The following is an 18155-nucleotide window of genomic DNA, read 5'->3' on the forward strand; positions in this document are numbered from 1 at the left end:
CCGTTTCACAATTTCTAAAGGCACAAGTGAACTTTGCCACTGGGAATTCTGCCACGTGGAGGCGGAGAACTGTCAGGTCCGCTAATGATAAGCCAAGGGTGTTTACTTTACGAGCGGAGTGGAATGTATTGTCGCCACTGTTGAGGCACAGAGAATTGCAATTTGGCGTGAACCCAGCGCCCCCAACGCTTTCGGTGATAAAACCAATTCTTCGCCTAATTGCACTTCCCGATTATTTGGTGTTGATTTTCAAGCAGCTTTTGTTTTAAAAGTCACTACTTACATAACGCGGCATCAGGTGTCCATTATCCATTCCTGCGGAAATTACCTCAACTTACCCCTCTACCCCAACAACATTCTGATACTCCTACTAATAGCATCATGTTAGTTATTTAATTTATTAAAACAAAAGCAGTCTAGAAACACTTACCCTGAGCAATAAAATCCCTTCTCAGAAGTGGGTATAATACAGGCTCAACTCCATCCATCTCTTGGATAATTAGTGTCTTCCCAAAGCGCACTGCCAGCTCTACAGCTGTAATGAAGTTGGAATCCTGTCAAGTTGATATTAAAGACAACTGGTTAGCTATTTAATATTCAGGAATCATTGATATAGTAAAATGTGTGGCCCAGTGAAAGAGAAAGGTTCAATTTACACTTAAATGTAAAACTATTGTAACTTTACATAGATGTATCCGACAAGCTTTTCCATGAAGTGAGGTACACTCCTCAATGATAACTTTTATGTAAACTGTTGAATGAATTATTTATACCTGTGCATACTGTAGATCATTATGTATAAGTCAACTGGGTCTATAAGACAATCTCATTTTCTTGTACTAAAGATTATATTTAGGCCGAGACTTGCATATGTCAATCCCCTTTTCTGCTCAGAAATCCTTTCTTTGCATTAGGAGGCGGCCTCAGTTTTTCCATAAAGAACAGATTGCGCATGGCTAACAATGAACAGAAATGGATCCTCCAGCAAAAAGAACGAAATATGAAGCTGGTTTCAAGTTAGAAGTTATAACATCTGCAAACTCATTCAAAAACTGTGCTGCAGCGAGCAAATTCAGTTTTAGTGAAAAACTGGTATGAGAATGGAAGAAATTGCCCAAGAAAAATTGCGCCATGGCCCTTGAGAAGCATGTGTCAAAATGGGTTTTGGAAAATAATCACAATGAATACACCGTTGACAAAAATGTAATGTGTATATCTGCACGTAAATGAACCAAATCAAACAGAAAGCAGCAAATATTTCAGAGCATCAGCTCAGTGTAGCTGCTTTTTGGAATAAAAATGTCTAGTGTTGTGGCAAAAGATCAAGATTGCTCTTAACTACCAAAAGACTTCAATGTCAAAATTGTCAGATTCCAGGGATTCATGCAAAAACACAAGGGAGGGAGAGGCGGTGTGCGGTTTTGAACTGCGTTACCCATCAGTGAGAATGGCATAGTGGGCAGAAAATTCGGAGAGAATCCAAAAATGTGACTCTCTCTAGCTGGGACTTCCCCACTCACTAAATATTCATTGGTCTCCAGCGTAACATCACAGCAGCGTGATTTGCAACACCTGTATAAAAATGAGAACCTGCCAACCACACCTCCGAAGGGGATATCGGGAGGTGAACCCCCAGGTTGCCATTCCCACCCAGGGTGTCATCATCGAGGGGGCACCAGAGAGGACGTGGTGGACCCAGCTAAGTTCATCTTGGGGCCGGTGGCGAGGTTCAGTTTCGGCATCTCAAGGGGTGGGATTGCTCAAAGGCCTTAGCGGTCCTTCAAGTCTGTGAGCCTCTACATACAAAGGAATCTGGTGGCTGGCATACAGCCAGCTTTTCCCGTAACCTCCTTGCTGGGCTTGTGGGGGTATCAACACTGAGTGATTGCCCTTCGAGAGAGACGTGGAAGCAGGTGAATCCATCGGGGCAGCACTGCTGGTGGAATTGTGAGATTCTTGGGTGGGGTTCCATGAGAGGCCAGGATGCATGGGCAGAGTGGGGGACTCTGAGAAGGGGTAATTTCCCAAGGGCCTGAAGACCCTAACATAGGAGGGAGGACGACTGCAATGAGAATGAACTCCCACATTCAGGGAGCCAGAAGTAATAAGCTGTATGAAAGTTCAAGGCCGCTCTTTATGGAGGCCAGGCCAGCTGGAATTAGTGTCTGGGTGGCTGGCTGTTCAAGTTGGAAGGTTTGTTTAAACCGCAGTCCTTGTGAGGTGGGGAAATGAGGGTGCCTTCATTCTTCACAGGAAACAGGTGTGTCTCGCCTGCCACAAGGAAAAACCAGTTGCCTGATCAGCTCCCTGACCCTTTCTTGATGAGTCAATTGTGTCATTTGAGTCAGCATGTATGATTGTGCAACTGATTGACATCCAATTTGTAACATTGTTGACCCGACTGTCTGCCCCTCTACCATGCCTACATTCACGGCTGGGTGATCCTGGAGAGACAGAAAGCGGTGTCCACTTGTGCCCTCAAAGTCTTCTGTGCCCATTGTGCACCACAACATTTGGGGTCTCTTACTGACCCCTTTAATAAAATTTGTATTTTGTGTTTTCAGTATCATTTGTAATTTGATATTTGTTTAAGGCAGTTTTTCTTTAAGGACTATCCCTTTAATTTGTCCATCAATTTATTTACATTAGTTTACTTGGTTATTTGTGTTGATCAAAATAGTTGGAAGCCTTGGACTGAGAGCACCTGCTGCTGCAACTGCTGCTGCTGGTAACACAGTGGTTAGCACTCTTGCTTTACAGTGCCAAGGACCCGGGTTCAATTCCCAGCTTGCATTACTGTCTGTGCGGAGTCTGCACATTCTCCCTCTGTTTGCATGAGTTTCCTCTGGGTGCTCGGGTTTTCTCCCACAAGTCCCGAAAGACATACTTGTTTGTTAATTTGGACATTTTGAATTCTCCCTCAGTGTACCCGAACAGGCGCCATAGTGTGGTGACTAGGAGATTTTCACAGTAACTTAATTGCAGTATTAAGCCTATTTGTGACACTAATAAAGATTATTATGATGATGCACTGCCTTTTGTCCCATCGTCTTATGGAGTGAGCTGGCACTCACTATTGTGACCACTGCCGCCAGGCATGGGTGGTGACCTTGCTTGATGGACGTCTGCGCAATCGCGGGTAGAGGATGCCTCAGTTTCACACCATCCAGGAGTTTGATGAGGGCTTCCTCTGAGAAGTTTGGTGATGTCTTCCCGGCAGCCATGCCCCGACTGGTCTTGGAATAAATTTTGGGGAGGTGTTTAAAAGGAGCGCCCCAGATTTAATGATGAAATCTTCCCAGGCCGAGCGAATCAGAGGCAAGCCGCTATGAGCGTGAAACATGTGGCGGGGGGGAGAAAATTATGTTAAAGTGGCTTAATAGTCAGTGAGTTTTCCCACCATTGGCACCGGCAGGGTTCACATTAATTTTCCCACCGGAACCGACAATTTGAAAAAATATGGTATGTTTCCACCCATGGGATGCAATTTTCCCAAAATTGCAGAATGTTGGATCAGGCAAGGAAAACTCACCGGCTTCACAGACGCCTTTTCTCACCTGATTAAACAACATTGTGCACTTTCAAAGTACTGCCGAAGATCACACAGCCAACTGAAGGGGTGGGTTCTAAACATGCCACCAAAGCCAGGATTCTGAGATCAGGGTGTCCTTAAGTTAAGGCCCACCTTGCAGAGATCGGGACGGGTGAGTGCACACCCCCTCCACAGACATCAGGGTTCTCCCCACCCCCAGCACCATGCATATGGGGAACCTCCCCCAATGGAGAAGAATTTCCCTATTGGCACTGCCTCCTTCATGTGTCCCCTAGGTACTGCCAGGGTGCCAGGGGACAATGTCCAGTCTTGTCCCTCAACCCGCGGGGCCTACAGGTATCCCCTTACTCCCGCATGATCATCACGATTGGTTTTCGCTTTTCAAAACCAGTAGTGATTCACGATGCGCTGTGGTCAGGCACCATGGCATCAAGCTCTTCAATAATATGTAAAATTATATTAATCCACTGAGATTAAGGTTGACGCCTCATGTCACCGGTGGAAGATCTCAAACTGTGATCTTGCCGGCGCAAATCTATTTTTGACCGCTCGCAGGATTTAGCAGTCTTCCAGGATTAGTGCTCCCGGCTAATGAGACAACTACATCGCGGCCATGCACTCATTATGTCACATTAGCAACATGAACAAAACGCCCATGTATTTCTATATGCCCAGCAACCAAACTGTACACTGGAAAGGATCAACATTTGCTCCAGATGAATTCCAGAAGGTGGTATGAAGGCCACGTGCTAGATTTAAGTGCCGCTCGTGCTTTCATACCTGCCTGCAGGAGAGCGTAAAATATAGCCCATAGTGTTAATCTACTTCTTATTCACTACATAAGATAATTAAACTGTAGCTGCTGTAGGAATTAATACCTGTTGGTTAATGACTTCCAGGCGTGCGTCCTTCAAGTGACTCTTTAACCATTCTGTGGCGCGTGAAGAAGGGTCGATTAAGAACGGGCATATCCGACTCTAAAAGGAAAAAAAACTGTGAGTTTAGAAATGTGTACTGCAAAAGAAAACAAAATGCACATGCATTTTTGCATACATACAGAATGCAAATCCATGTGCTAAAAATCACCAAAGAAATTATTCCTGCAGTTTTCTTCTCTATCTGTGATAAGATTGACCATTAATCAATTAGAAATATATAATGAAAAAGCATTTTGAAGCTATCTACTCAATATTTCATCAACTAACATATTAATATTGATAATAATCCATTTGAAATATTCACCGATAAATACTATATCTTCGATATTCCTGCACTATATTTTCTCTAAAAAGAAAATGATGGAAACCCCCCCCCCCCCAACAAAACTAAAATTGGCCATTAATCCTAGCAAGCTATAATGTATACCAATTAAGATTTATCACATCATTGCCTTCCACATTATATAATTAATGCCATGAAGCATAAAATAAGATAGGTCAAAATTTAGAATAGGTGGTCTGCTCCTAATTAAGCTTGCTCATCGCTCAGAAAGTATGAAGGGCCTTACAAATTTTACATAATCTGACTAGAGTTTCAAATCAAGACAAAGTTGATGCCTTAACCAATAATTTTTATTTCAAATTGTTGATCTAAGCATGACTTTAATTAGGTTTATTTGAAAATGCAACCAGTAAGAGATAATACTCTAAAGTCATATCTTTATTTTTAAACAAATTAAACTTTGATAGTAGATTAAAAAGCAGTAAAACTGCACATATCTGTCAGCAGACATTAGCATTCTGCAGTTTGATGCAGTCCCATACTACAACACAAAATGAATATCAATTCCACTTGCTGGATTTACTGGGTCAAGTAATTCTATGGCTATTAAGAATAAAAGGTAGTGTCAGCTTTCATATCATGCACAAATTGGATTTGTTACACCGGACGTATGGCATTCACAAATGGAATGATAATATTCAGACTATTTCACATGAACATGCAGGGTACAGACCTTACAAGGGAAATAGAGAAAACAGAAAAAAGATTGCAAACACAATGAATTCCTACCCTGATTTTCAACCCACTGATCTATTCGTGAAGCAGTGAATGATGGAAAAATAAATAAAAATATGATTGGCGTTAATATAAACCATATAAAAACATAAAGCAATGTAGAAATAACATTTCAAAATATAAATCAGAACAATTAATAAAGCAATAAAATAATTCCATTTTATCGCTGACTTCTGGATTTTTAAGTATTTTGCATGTATATAAAATTCAATAACCTTTCATTATTATAAATACCACAAGGCTCCATCTAATAATTGATAAATGAATGCCAAATCAGCAAACAGATGTAAATTATCAGTGATATTTTATTCAAAAATATTAAAACTGATAGTAAAAGTTGATTTTATTGTGGCATTTATGTGTACAAATGCTGGTAATAGATAGATAGATAGAAAAATACAGCACAGAACAGGCCCTTCGGCCCACGATGTTGCGCCGAACTTTTGTCCTAGGTTAATCATAGAATTTTGGACAATTTTTCATGGCCAATCCACCCAACCTGCACATCTTTGGACTGTGGGAGGAAACCGGAGTACCCGGAGGAAACCCACGCAGTCACGGGGAGGATGTGCAGACTCCACACAGACAGTGACCCAAGTCGAAATCGAACTTGGGACCCTGGAGCTGTGAAGCAATTGAGCTATCCACGATGCTACCGTGCTTCCCTTAAGAAGTTAACCTACACTCCATTATTCTACCCTAATCCATGTACCTATCCAATAGCCGCTTGAAGGTCCCTAACGTTTCCGACTCAACTACTTCCACAGGCAGTGCATTCCATGCCCCCACTACTCTCTGGGTAAAGAACCTACCTCTGACATCCCCTCTATATCTTCCACCATTTATCTTAAATTTATGTCCCCTTGTAATGGTGTGTTCCACCCGGGGAAAAAGTCTCTGACTGTCTACTCTATCTGTTCCCCTAATCATCATATAAACCTCTATCAAGTCGCCCCTCAGCCTTCTCCGTTCTAATGAGAAAAGGCCTAGCACCCTCAACCTTTTCTCGTATGACCTACTCTCCATTCCAGGCAACATCCTGGTAAATCTCCTTTGCACCTTTTCCAAAGCTTCCACATCCTTCCTAAAATGAGGGGACCAGAACTGCACACAGTACTCCAAATGTGGCCTGACCAAGGTTTTGTACAGCTGCATCATCACCTCACGGCTCTTAAATTCAATCCCTCTGCTAATGAACGCTAGCACACCATAGGCCTTCTTCACAGCTCTATCCACTTGAGTGGCAACTTTCAAAGATCTATGAACATAGACCCCAAGAGCTCTCTGCTCCTCCACATTGCCAAGAACCCTACCGTTAACCCTGTATTCCGCATTCCTATTTGTCCTTCCAAAATGGACAACCTCACACATGTTTTGAATAGTGGCACAAATATCTGGGTTTTGTACCACTGTGAGTACCTGACTTTCAAGAAATTGACATCAATTCTAACTGTATGATCGCGATGAGTGAAAACTGGACAGGTACACCTAGGTTTGAGGCCCCATATTATTTTACTCTGGGCCTTAGCCCAGCTTGCTGCTTGAAACATTCAGAAAGTGGGATCTGGCCAGTGGGCAGGAATGGACAAAATGGCAGGTTAATATAGAATTTGGGTCCCATTGACTTAAGGTACCAAGAAACCTGATTTGCATCAATTCATGAGTTATCTACCTGTTTCTGGCCAGCGCATTGTCCACTTAACTTCAGTGAGCAGTTAAAATGTGGCTCTGCCCACCTAACCATCCTGTTTCTGCTCAATGTGATAGGTTACAATTTTCCCATTGCATTTTTTAATTAAGAACAAAAGCCAATGAACAATTTATAAGCAACATTCCAATTTGCCTTTTTGAAATACTTTTCTTCTCGTTCTCTATAATTGATGAAGAAAACATGTTTAGTAAATTAAGGTACAGATTAAATAATGCAAATCATTTTACATCATTTATACATTTAGTAATCTTATAAGAATTGAATAAGTAAACTCAGAAAACATGATGCTTGACATGGGTGTGAACTTTTATTACTAGTTAGAAAGAGTCAAAGCCACAACAAAACCAATTTAAACAAAATTCAAAGAACTGAAGACAGTTGAGGGATTTTGTGTAAATTATAGATATTCCTAACTTTATGTAAGCTTTATTAAAAATATAATGTTATGATCATGTGAAGAGGCTTAAAAACAACTCCCTTATTCTACCATTCCAGATGTACAAATGTACCATAACAGTGTTTTTTGTGAATTTTTTGTTTTGCCTATACGGCAGGAGTCCCAATACAGTTTCAAATATTAAAGAAATAGTCAGAAAGATTTTCTGAGTTTAAACAAAGATACGTTTACTGAAACTACCACCCAAATTTAAAAAATAAACTTTCAGTACGGCATTCTGATCTCTCTGGCTTGCTAACTAGTTCTTAAAAATCATGTTGGCTGTTTATTCCTGAGAAATTGGATTAATCCATGTCTGCTGCCATCATTATTTTTAGAACAGGTAATTGCATTTTGGTGTCTCATCTTAGAAATGGTTGAAACATTTCAGCATAGTGTCATGGGAATGCCACTTTAAGAAATGTTTGTCTTCTCAAGTGGCTGCAGTGATGCTAGTGTGTGGGTGAAGCTGGGCTCTGGCTCAGCTTTTTACTTTCGTTTTGAGCTGGAAGCTGTTTTTGGCTCTGAGTTTTAGTTTTGTTTTCAGTTGGAGCTGCATTCAAACCAAGGAGGTGTATTTTGGCCTCTCTCTCTGCATGCTAAAGATTGTCCCCAGATCACTTAAAGTAATACCTGTTTCTGTAAGGAATGCAAACGTTCTGTCTTTGTTAAAAAGGGTCTTTGACTTATGGATGTTGTTAGGATAATTACTAAGGGTTACCTATAGAGTACAAATCTTTGGGGGGGTATCAGGGTTGGTAGTTGATAAAATGTTTACTGTGTGTTTATAAAATGTTAACTGGATTCATAGAATAAATGTTGATTTTGTTTAAAAATACTTTAGATCTCTGTTGCATCACACCTGTAGAGTGGGCCCTTGTGCTCCCCATAACCAAAATCTATGAAAATATGTGGGTCAGGTGAACTCCATGATATACTTATGATGTTCTCTAAGCCCGGGCCCATAATAATAGTGTAAAAAAACTATAGGACATGGGGTCCTTCACACTCACCAGGGGGATTAAGCGTCTACTCCTTTTCACCCCACTTAGTGGAATGCAATTTGTATATTGCAGTTCTCTGGCCATCGGCTATTGTCTTAATAGGATTACAGTTTATTTCTTTTTAATATAGCCATAAAAAGAAGAATAAAGAATTATATTGTATTTTAAAAAGCACATCCTTGTAACAATGAAAAAAAGCGTTTTCAAAAATTTTGTATTAGTTCACAAAATATACAGAACAGACAAAACTCCCTTCTGTTTCAAAAGTATTAATATTGTTCGCAGTCAGAAAAGATAAGCGAAATAAATTACCTGTAAGATGACAAGAGCATTTTCCACAGACAGGTCATCTGAAGGTAATCCTTCACTCTTCCAAATCAATTGCTCGCTCTCAGTGTAGAGAAAATGACGTAGATCAAATTCTGCTCAAATGAATGCCAAATTATAAACATGTAGACAACAACTTGCTTCATTTCCTACACATCCACCCTCACCCTTCCCCTTTCTCCCATAACCATTACAAAGCCCACCTTTGCTTCAGCTTCAATCCACCAGCCTTCACGTCCAAGGCATCATCCTCTATCATTGTCACCACGTACAGCACAATGCCACCAACAAATAAATCTTCCCCTTCCCTCCCAGCTACTATTTTCTTCTAGCTACAGATAATTTGGTCCTTTTGAAATCTTCTCAGCCAGAAAATGTACTAAAAAATAGGTAAATAATTGATCACTGTTGCTGCCTTGGTTTACCAGAGGCTATTTTCTTTGTATAATTTGCAGTACATAAACGCTAGGCAACATTTTTCAGATAGAAGGGCGTGCCAACAGGAACACAACCCCACGCATGACAGCAGCCCCACAGCATTTTAATGCTCCATGGATTAGCTGAAGGTCAGACTTCTGCCTTCACACAGGAGGAAGTCCCACTTCAGAGAGCTATTGTTCAATCAGACTGGCTGGCAGCTCTGTAGTTTCAGCAACGCCAGTGGGAGCACTAGCTATTAATGGGACTACAGGTAGTCCCACAAATCTTTTTTAAAATAAATTTAGAGTACCCAATTAATTTTTTCCAATTAAGGGGCAATTTAGCGTGGCCAATCCACCTACCCTGCACATCTTTGGGTTGTGGGGGAGAAACCCACGCAAACACGGGGAGAATGTGCAAACTCCACATGGACAGTAACCCAGAGCCGGGATCGAACCTGGGACCTCAGCGCCGTGAGGCAGCAGGGCTAACCCACTGCGCCACCATGCTGCCCATCCCACAAATCTTAAGTGCCAGGAAACCAGGGACTAGGTATCTGCAGGGGGCATGGGGTAGGAACTGGAGGAGGGGTCCTAGCATGGACAAGGAGGGGGTCAAGTTTGAAAGACCAGGATAGGAAGAACACAAAAGGTAGGGGATGAAAACAAGGGGTTTGTAGGTACCCTGATGAATAATAGGGGGCTATGATGGAGGCCTGTTCCCCCACACTGTCGGGGAGTATGCCGGGGTGAGGGGAGGGATGGAGGGAGGGCCAGAGCTCCCAGATCCCTGCGGGAAGGTACCCCAAATCTGAACTGGACGTTAGATTGAAGCACCAACTCCACCCTTTCCTGCCCAAGATCAAGGGTAAAGACTTTATCTAATTGGCATCCTGAAAATTGAAGCTGGGCAGGAAAATGCCCTAAATTGAACACTTAAGGGACTTAATAGGGACAGAGGTGGGTTTTCCATCCAAGGTCCTGCCTGCCCCATTGTAAAGTTGCGTCTGGTTCAGTGCAGGTGGGATCTCGGATGGAATCATGCAATTTTACGCCCCGTGCCCTCGCTGAGGGGGAAATGTAAAATTCTGGCCCAAGTCATCTTGAAGTTCATCACTCCCCTCCTTTGTGTTCACAATATTTCCAAGATTGCGGTCATCTGTGCATTTTAAAATTGTGCTCTTACACCCAAAAATATCAAGAAAGAGCTGATATTTGAAACGTGGGGAAGCAGTGCTACTGAAGCAGATGCTACACTAGATGGTCATCAAGATTGGTAACCGATTGTGATTTCCACCGTTACTGCAGCAGAGCAGGGTTTCAGGTATTCAGGCACAGATACTCTACACTAGAAAATAGTTACTTATGGATCATTAAGAGTTTTGGGTACAGCCAGGATCATACTATCAGCAAAATAATCTCATTTTCATGTTCTGATACAAAAGTCGGGCAATGTGCCTAATGTCTCATTTACCCATATCTGAAAAAGCTATAGTATGACGAGGATCAACAATTTTCATACCGGTTACTATACTTTAGCTGGTAAACTTGCTTTCTAATTAATAAAATCTGTGTCGCATTTCCCAAGTTAATTAAATACACAGTAACGGCATAATTTTACTACTATATGAATTCAGTTTTAATTCTGAACAATTAATGTTTGAGTAAAAAACAAGTAAGTAAATTTGCCATAGTTCCAGATGACCATAGTCTGCTTTCTCCTTTGACGGGGAAAGCTGACTGGTGGTGAATTGACATGAGGGTCACCACACCTCAGGTGAGGGGCAAGGTTGAGAATGCAAGGTTCATGAATAACCTCAGCCGGTACAGGAATTGAACCTGTGCTGTTGGCCTCGCTCTGCATCATGAACCAGTTGTCCAGCCAACTGAGCTAAAACGTGAAAACCCTGGGCGGAATTCTCCGAGCTTCTGCACCGAAATCGCGATCGGCGCGGGGGAGGAGTATGGGCGTTGACGGCAAAAACCGGCGCGTCGTCGCTCCTGCGATTCTCCGGTCCCCGGAAAATTGCCACAAATCGCCGCGCACGGTCTACGCGGCGTGGGTAGGGGGCCATTAACAGAGGCCCCCCCGCGATTCACCGAAGAAAACTGCCCGAGTTTCCAACGACGTGGTTAACCACGTTTTGCCTGTCGGGAATGGTCGGCGGCGGCTGCGGACTCAGGGACGGCCAGGCTAGCAATCTGGGACCACCGATCCACGGGCACACGCAATCTCGGGGGGTGGGGGGGGGGCTATATTGTCGGTCCGGTCAGCGGTGTGAGTCCGCCATGTCGCGCGGGGCGGCCGCCAAAGGCCTCCGCCGTCCACATGCGCGGACTCCCGACCGGAAGTTCAGGGCCCTGTATCGGCAGGCAGAACTGCGTGGAATACTCTGGGGCCCTGCTAGCCCCCTTCAGGTAGGAGAAAGTCCAGTGAAACGCCCGTGTTTTATTGCTGGAGTAGGGATATAGCCCCATTATTAGAGAATCCCGCCCCCTGAGTTCTAATAACACCTGTTTGCAAATGTAGGAAGTTATTTATAAAACAAAAGTAAATTACTATGGACAATCTATTCTATTTCTTCTGGTTCCTTTTTTTCTAATGTTGAATGCAATGTGAGTAGCAATCTTATGAATAGATAACAGAGAGAATGTACTTCAGCAGATTATACAGCCACCAAACAAATTTAATAAAAGTGTATATTATATTCACTTTGAAGGTCTGATGATCTCATCCATTCCTCCAAACTGGCTTTTCTCTGATCTTCAGGAGCGGCAGACAGATAGGTGATAAAAGCAGCAGACAGTTGTGCTCTCTTCGGCAAGGTATTTAACTCTTCTGTGATCTCTGCTACCTTGAAAAATGAAAGGAAAAGGCATTAGATCATTCATTTATTATTTTCTTGCTTTCTCTTATCCTCTTGAAGGCACGATTCTAAAGATATTGAAAACTCTCTGGTCCAAACTGTCATTCTTCAAGGGTATGCCGAGACATTGGATGGAATTTCCCCCCAAAATGTGTCAATATTGGCCTGAAACCCAGTGCTATTCCCGCTGACCCTGGCAGTGCAATCCGGACGGCAATTTCTGGCACTTGGAGAAAATCACTTTTCCCCATGTAAAAAAGGCTGTGCCTGAGGTGCGGAGCGTCTAATTCACCATCCCGGGACCAACTGAGCACTTTAATGAAGGGGGCACCATATTTGAACAGCTGCACAGCAATTGCTCTCATTCAAACCAGGAGGATGGCAGCGAGAAAGCCAGTTCCAAGCTTCACAGAGGGGGGCCTGCACCCTTATGCTGGGTGCCGTGGAGGAGAGATGGGCAACAATACACCTTCGGACAGGCAAATATCCCTCCAGCAAGATAACAAATCGCACCTGGGAGATGGTCACAACAGTGGTCAGTGCCAACAGCCTCCACATGAGGACGGGGTTGCAATGCCACAAGAAGATGAATGACCTACTTCTTTCTGCCTGGGTACGTTCTCCCTGTATTCTCTCTGCACTACAGCTTGCTGTCACCCTTCGAAATGTCACATGGACACCCCATGCTGCCACCTAGCAGGGACCCAACCCCTGACCTTTTTCAAGCTTTCCCACACCCCCTGGCACTCCTCTTCAGTTATCCTCCCTGCTTATGCGCAGTGCCCGCACATGCCAGGTATCTTCGATATCTGATCCACCAGGTGTCCAGCTCCTGGTGAACATCATCCCCATTTGTGTTCTTGCAGGATTAGCTTGTCCACAACCGCAATGAGCGAGAGACGATGGGCAATGGGATGTCCCAGCTGAAAATCGTGTCTCCTTTTGAGGAGCGATGCATAGAGCTCACAGGGGAGGAGCAAGCCTATGCTGAGAGCAAGGTGGGCCTAAGAGAGAGAAATGAGAAGCCACTGCAAGTTCACCCAGTTGACCAATCTCAAGTGAGTTCTGTGTATCCCAGACCATTGACCTGGCCATGTACTAATACACAACCCCTTCCCTTGCAGGAACATTCCCTAGTCAGTATGGCCTGCTCACCAGCAGTGATCCACCCTCCACACAACCTCGGAGAAGATGTTGGATGAGGACAGCGAAGACGCATCATGATTATCACCCGTATCATCCACCAGCTCAGAGACATGCACCTTGGTGGAGATCTTTGCAAGCAGACCTCTGGGTCACTAGCTGGTGAGCCCCACACTGCTTCTGACCCTAACCCGAACCCTAATGATGCACATAAGGTGAGGGCAGGAGCATCCCAGGGATTGGACAGTCAACGGTTTGCTGGATTCCAGGACTCAGCCAGGTGCCATGCCTTTGGACACGTTCGTATCTCAGTTGCATCAAATGCGAAGGCAGAGCCGGGTATAGCATGAGGGGGTGTCAGCGACACTCCCGTGACAGCAAGGCTGAATGGAGGAATCCCAAAGCCCAAAGCCATCGGAGAAGATGGTGCCGTAAATGTGTGGCGCCCAGGCCACCACGAAGGGTGGCTTCCCCAGTGGAAAGCCTGAGGCTCAAGGTCAGGTTTATGTCAGAAGAGCTCCGAAGCATAGCTGAGTCCCTGAGAATGATGGCTGAGGGTTCAACTGCATAGTGCAGACAATGATGGGCCTCCAGGACTGGCAGCACCAGGTGGCACTGAGGCTTCTGGAGCTTACTCCAGATGACGGTCCATCCCATGGAGTACCCTGGGGCCCACGATCACCCGGAGGATAGATGATCCACTGGAGCACAGGCTAGAGGCTTCCACCAAGGGGACCCCGAGAGTGCCCAGACAATCTGAATCCTCCCTTCCTGAGACCAGCACAACTCAAGCAGAGAGGATAAAACAGGGTGATGCTACATCAGTGCCACCCGAAAATAGGCCAGGCCCCCCAGGACTCAACCCTCCAAAGGACGTCTGCCAATGGCATCTCAGTCAACAGGGCATTGAAGGCAGCACGCTGCCTCCACCTCTGATCCTGCAAATACACCGAGATGTATTCGGAGGGCTCGCAAGTGTTTTAGGGGCACAGCATAGGCAGAGGTGAAGTTAGACATTAGGTGTTGGAGGACATTGTCACTATATTAAATATTATTGTCATTCACTTTAACACCTCAGAATCTTTAACACACCTCCCAATAGAATGGTGCTTCTGCGCATCGGGACACAGCTGTTCTCACAGGCCCTCCATGCCCCTGAGATGATTAGGCCATCTGAAAGTGAATGTTTCAATCGTAATGATAGGACATGGCCATGAGTCTGTGAATCCTAGACCCTCAATGGTCCCATCACCCTGTAGAGCGCAGGGACAAAGAAATGTAGCGCAGAACCGCACTCAATCAAGGGCCGTGAGGCAGCATGCTGGCAGCAGACAGATAAGAGGCAGATGTATGCAGCAGTGAGGAGCAGCATAGATCATTCCTCACTGTGAGTCACCGTCACCCTCCTGCATTGACCAGGCAGCAGGTACTCAAGGATTCCCAGCCCCAGCATCCTGATGATTGATATCTCAGCTATCCCCTGATCTCAGAGGGATCACAATGTTCTTGTGTAGCCTTCTCTTCCTGCTACACCTGGTCCAGGTCAAAGTGCATGTGGTCCAGAGCCCGTATATACTGTGTTTCTATCACCTCAGAGATGTAATTATGGGAAGACGTCTGTGAAGCCCTGAAAGGACCCCCTGATGCAGGTGTTGAGGGATGCCATGACCTTGATGGCTAGAGGGAGTCCTCCACCGCCACATGGCGCCTAGCCCTCGAGGAAATACACAGGTGCCGCACATTCTCCTTCAGTAGGCAGAGTCTTCGACAGCAGATGGTGAAAGACAGCACCGTGAAGGTGACACGGGTACGGTAGACCTTTGGACTTCTTCAACACCTTCATGCCCCCTGCAAGGCTGATGCAGCCTCTGGACCCTGATTCTGCTCTGCGATATCTTGGTCTTGTTCTGCAGGGTCTTCCCCCAAAATCAGTTGAAGTTACATTTAAACCAGGTAGTTAGCGAACCCAGTGTCTTAATGCTTTGTAAAATTCAGTGTCAGATCAAGTTGTGGATCTACCTGTGAGTTCACTAATGTCCTTTAGCAAGCCACTCAATTGGGTTAGGTGGATTGGCCATGCTAAATTGTCCGTAGTGTCCTAAAAAGTAAGGTTAAGGGGGGGGGGGGTTGTTCGGTTACGGGTATAGGGTGGATATGTGGGTTCGAGTGGGGTGATCATTGCTCGGCACAACATCGAGGGCCGAAGGGCCTGTTCTGTGCTGTACTGTTCTCTCTGTTCTCTGTATGCAACTGCGACGAAAACTTGGAAAAACTACAAAAAAGGAATGAAACTGGATGGACCACCAGGCATGACAATATCAACCCAGCCCTGTCGACTCTGCAAAGGCCTCCTTACTAACATCTGGGGGCTTGTGCCAAAGCTGGGAAAGCTGTCACTCAGACTAGTTAAGCAACAGCCTGACATAGTCATACTCACAGATTCATATTTTACAGACAATGTCTCAGGCATTACTATCACCATTCCGGAGTATGTCCTGTCTCACTTGCAGGACAGAGCCAGCAGAGATAGTGGCACAGTCGTATACAGTCGGGAGGGAGTTGCTTGGGAATCCTCAACATCAACTCTGGACCCCATGAAGTCTCATAGCTTCAGGTTAAACATGGGCAAAGAAACCTCCTGCTGATAACCACGTACAAGCCACCATCAACTGATGAATCGGTACTCTTCCATGTTGAACACCACTTGGAGGAAGCACTGAGGGTGGCAAGGGTGCAGAATATGCTCTGGGTGGGAGATTTCAATGTCCATCAACAAGAGTGGCTCTGTAGTACCACCACAGGCCAAGCTGTCCAGGTCCTAAAAGACATAGCTGCTGGACTGGGACTCCAGCAGGGGATGAGGGACTAACAAGAGGGAAAAACATACTTGACCTCATCTTCATATTATGGGCCAGGGCTTAGAGAACACCAAAATATATTATTGAGTTCACCTGACCCACAGCCTATATAGATTATGGTTATGGGGAGCAGAAGGGCCCACTTCACAGGTGTGGTGAAACAGAGAACCAGAAGTATTTTTAAACAAAAACAATGTTTATTCTATGAATCCAGTTAGCATTTTATAAACACACTGTAAACATCTTACAAACTACCAACACAGATAATCCCCAAAGATACAATACTCTATAGATAACCCTTAATAACTTTCCTAACAATATCCATAAGTCAAAAAACCCTTTTTAACAAAGACAGTAGGTTTGCATTCCTTACAGAAACAGATATTACTTTGAAATCATCAAGTGATCTGGAGTCATTCTTTAGAGAGAGAGAGATATGCAGCATCTTGTTTGAATGCAGCTCTCCAACTGAAAGTGAAACTAAACACTGAGCAAAAACAGCTTTTAGCACGAAATGAAAGTAAAAAGCAGAGCAGAGCCCAGCTCCACCTACACAATGACATCATTGCAGTCATTTGATAAAGCACACTTTTCTTAAAGGGACATTCACATGACACTCACCAATCTGCCTGCTGCAAAATCGGTAGAAATGACCACCGCATAGTCCTTGTGGAGACAAAATCCTGTCTTCACATTGAGGACATCCTCCAACGTGTTGTGTGGCACTACCACCATGCTAAATGGGACAGACTTCAAACAGATCCCGCAACTCCCATATGATCAATCAGCAGCAGCCGAATGGTATTCAACCACAATCTGCAATCTCATGGCCTGGCATATCCCCCACTCTCCCATTACCACCAAGCCAGGGGATCAACCCTGGTTGAATGAAGAGCACAGCAGAGCATGTCAGGAGCAACATCAGACATATCAAAAACTCAGGTGTCAACCTGGTGAAGCTACAATACAAGACTACTCATCTGCCATACAGCATAAGCAGCAAGGAATAGACAGAGCTAAGCTAAGGGGCAGCACGGTAGCATGGTGGTTAGCATAAATGCTTTACAGCTCCAGGGTCCCAGGTTTGATTCCCGGCTGGGTCACTCTGTGCGGAGTCTGCACGTCCTCCCCGTGTGCGCGTGGGTTTCCTCCGGGTGCTCCGGTTTCCTCCCACAGTCCAAAAATGTGCGGGTTAGGTGGATTGGCCATGCTAAATTTCCCCTAGTGTCCTAAAAAGTAAGGTTGGGGGGGGGGGGGGGGGGGGGGGTTGTTGGGTTACGGGTATAGGGTGGATACGTGGGTTTGGGTAGGGTGATCATTGCTCGGCACAACATCGAGGGCCGAAGGGCCTGTTCTGTGCTGTACTGTTCTATGTTCTATTCCACAACAAACACAGCAGATCTAAGCTCCATAATCCTGCCATATCCAGCCATGAATGGTGGTGGGAAATTAAACAACTCACTGGAGGAGGAGGCTCCATCCTCAAGGATGGTGGAGCCCAGCACACATGAGGCAATCAAACAATCTTCAGCTAGAAGAGCCGAGTGGATGATCCATCTTAGTCTCCTCTGGTGGTCTCCAGCATCACAGATATCAGTCTTCAGTCAATACGATTCACGCCACGTGATATCAAGAAATGGCTGAAGGTACAGGATACTGCAAAGGCTATGGGCACTGACAATATCCCAGCAAGACTACTGAAGACGTGTGCTCCACAACTTGCTGCACCCCTAGCCAAGCTGTTCCAGTACATCTCCAATATTGGCAATGTGGAAAATTACCCAGGACAAATGCAACCCAGCCAATTACCGCCGTATTAGT

General features: G+C 44.7%; 1 protein-coding gene across 2 annotated transcripts in view; it reads right to left on the minus strand.

Moving 5' to 3' along the window:
• LOC119977114 (cytoplasmic dynein 2 heavy chain 1) overlaps positions 1-18155 on the minus strand; it is a 734352-nt gene that overhangs the window by 378380 nt on the left and 337817 nt on the right. The window contains exons 62-66 of one of the 2 annotated variants that reach the window (XM_038817724.1): positions 12180-12321; positions 9033-9142; positions 5564-5584; positions 4432-4530; positions 431-554 (exon numbers count right to left, since the gene is read on the minus strand). In XM_038817724.1, coding sequence (XP_038673652.1) covers positions 431-554; positions 4432-4530; positions 5564-5584; positions 9033-9142; positions 12180-12321 — 496 coding nt within the window. The remainder of the gene's footprint in view (positions 1-430; positions 555-4431; positions 4531-5563; positions 5585-9032; positions 9143-12179; positions 12322-18155) is intronic. The other variant, XM_038817726.1, reaches the window with a different exon arrangement.

Source organism: Scyliorhinus canicula, chromosome 14, assembly GCF_902713615.1.
Source record: "Scyliorhinus canicula chromosome 14, sScyCan1.1, whole genome shotgun sequence".
NCBI classification, from domain to species: domain Eukaryota; kingdom Metazoa; phylum Chordata; class Chondrichthyes; order Carcharhiniformes; family Scyliorhinidae; genus Scyliorhinus; species Scyliorhinus canicula.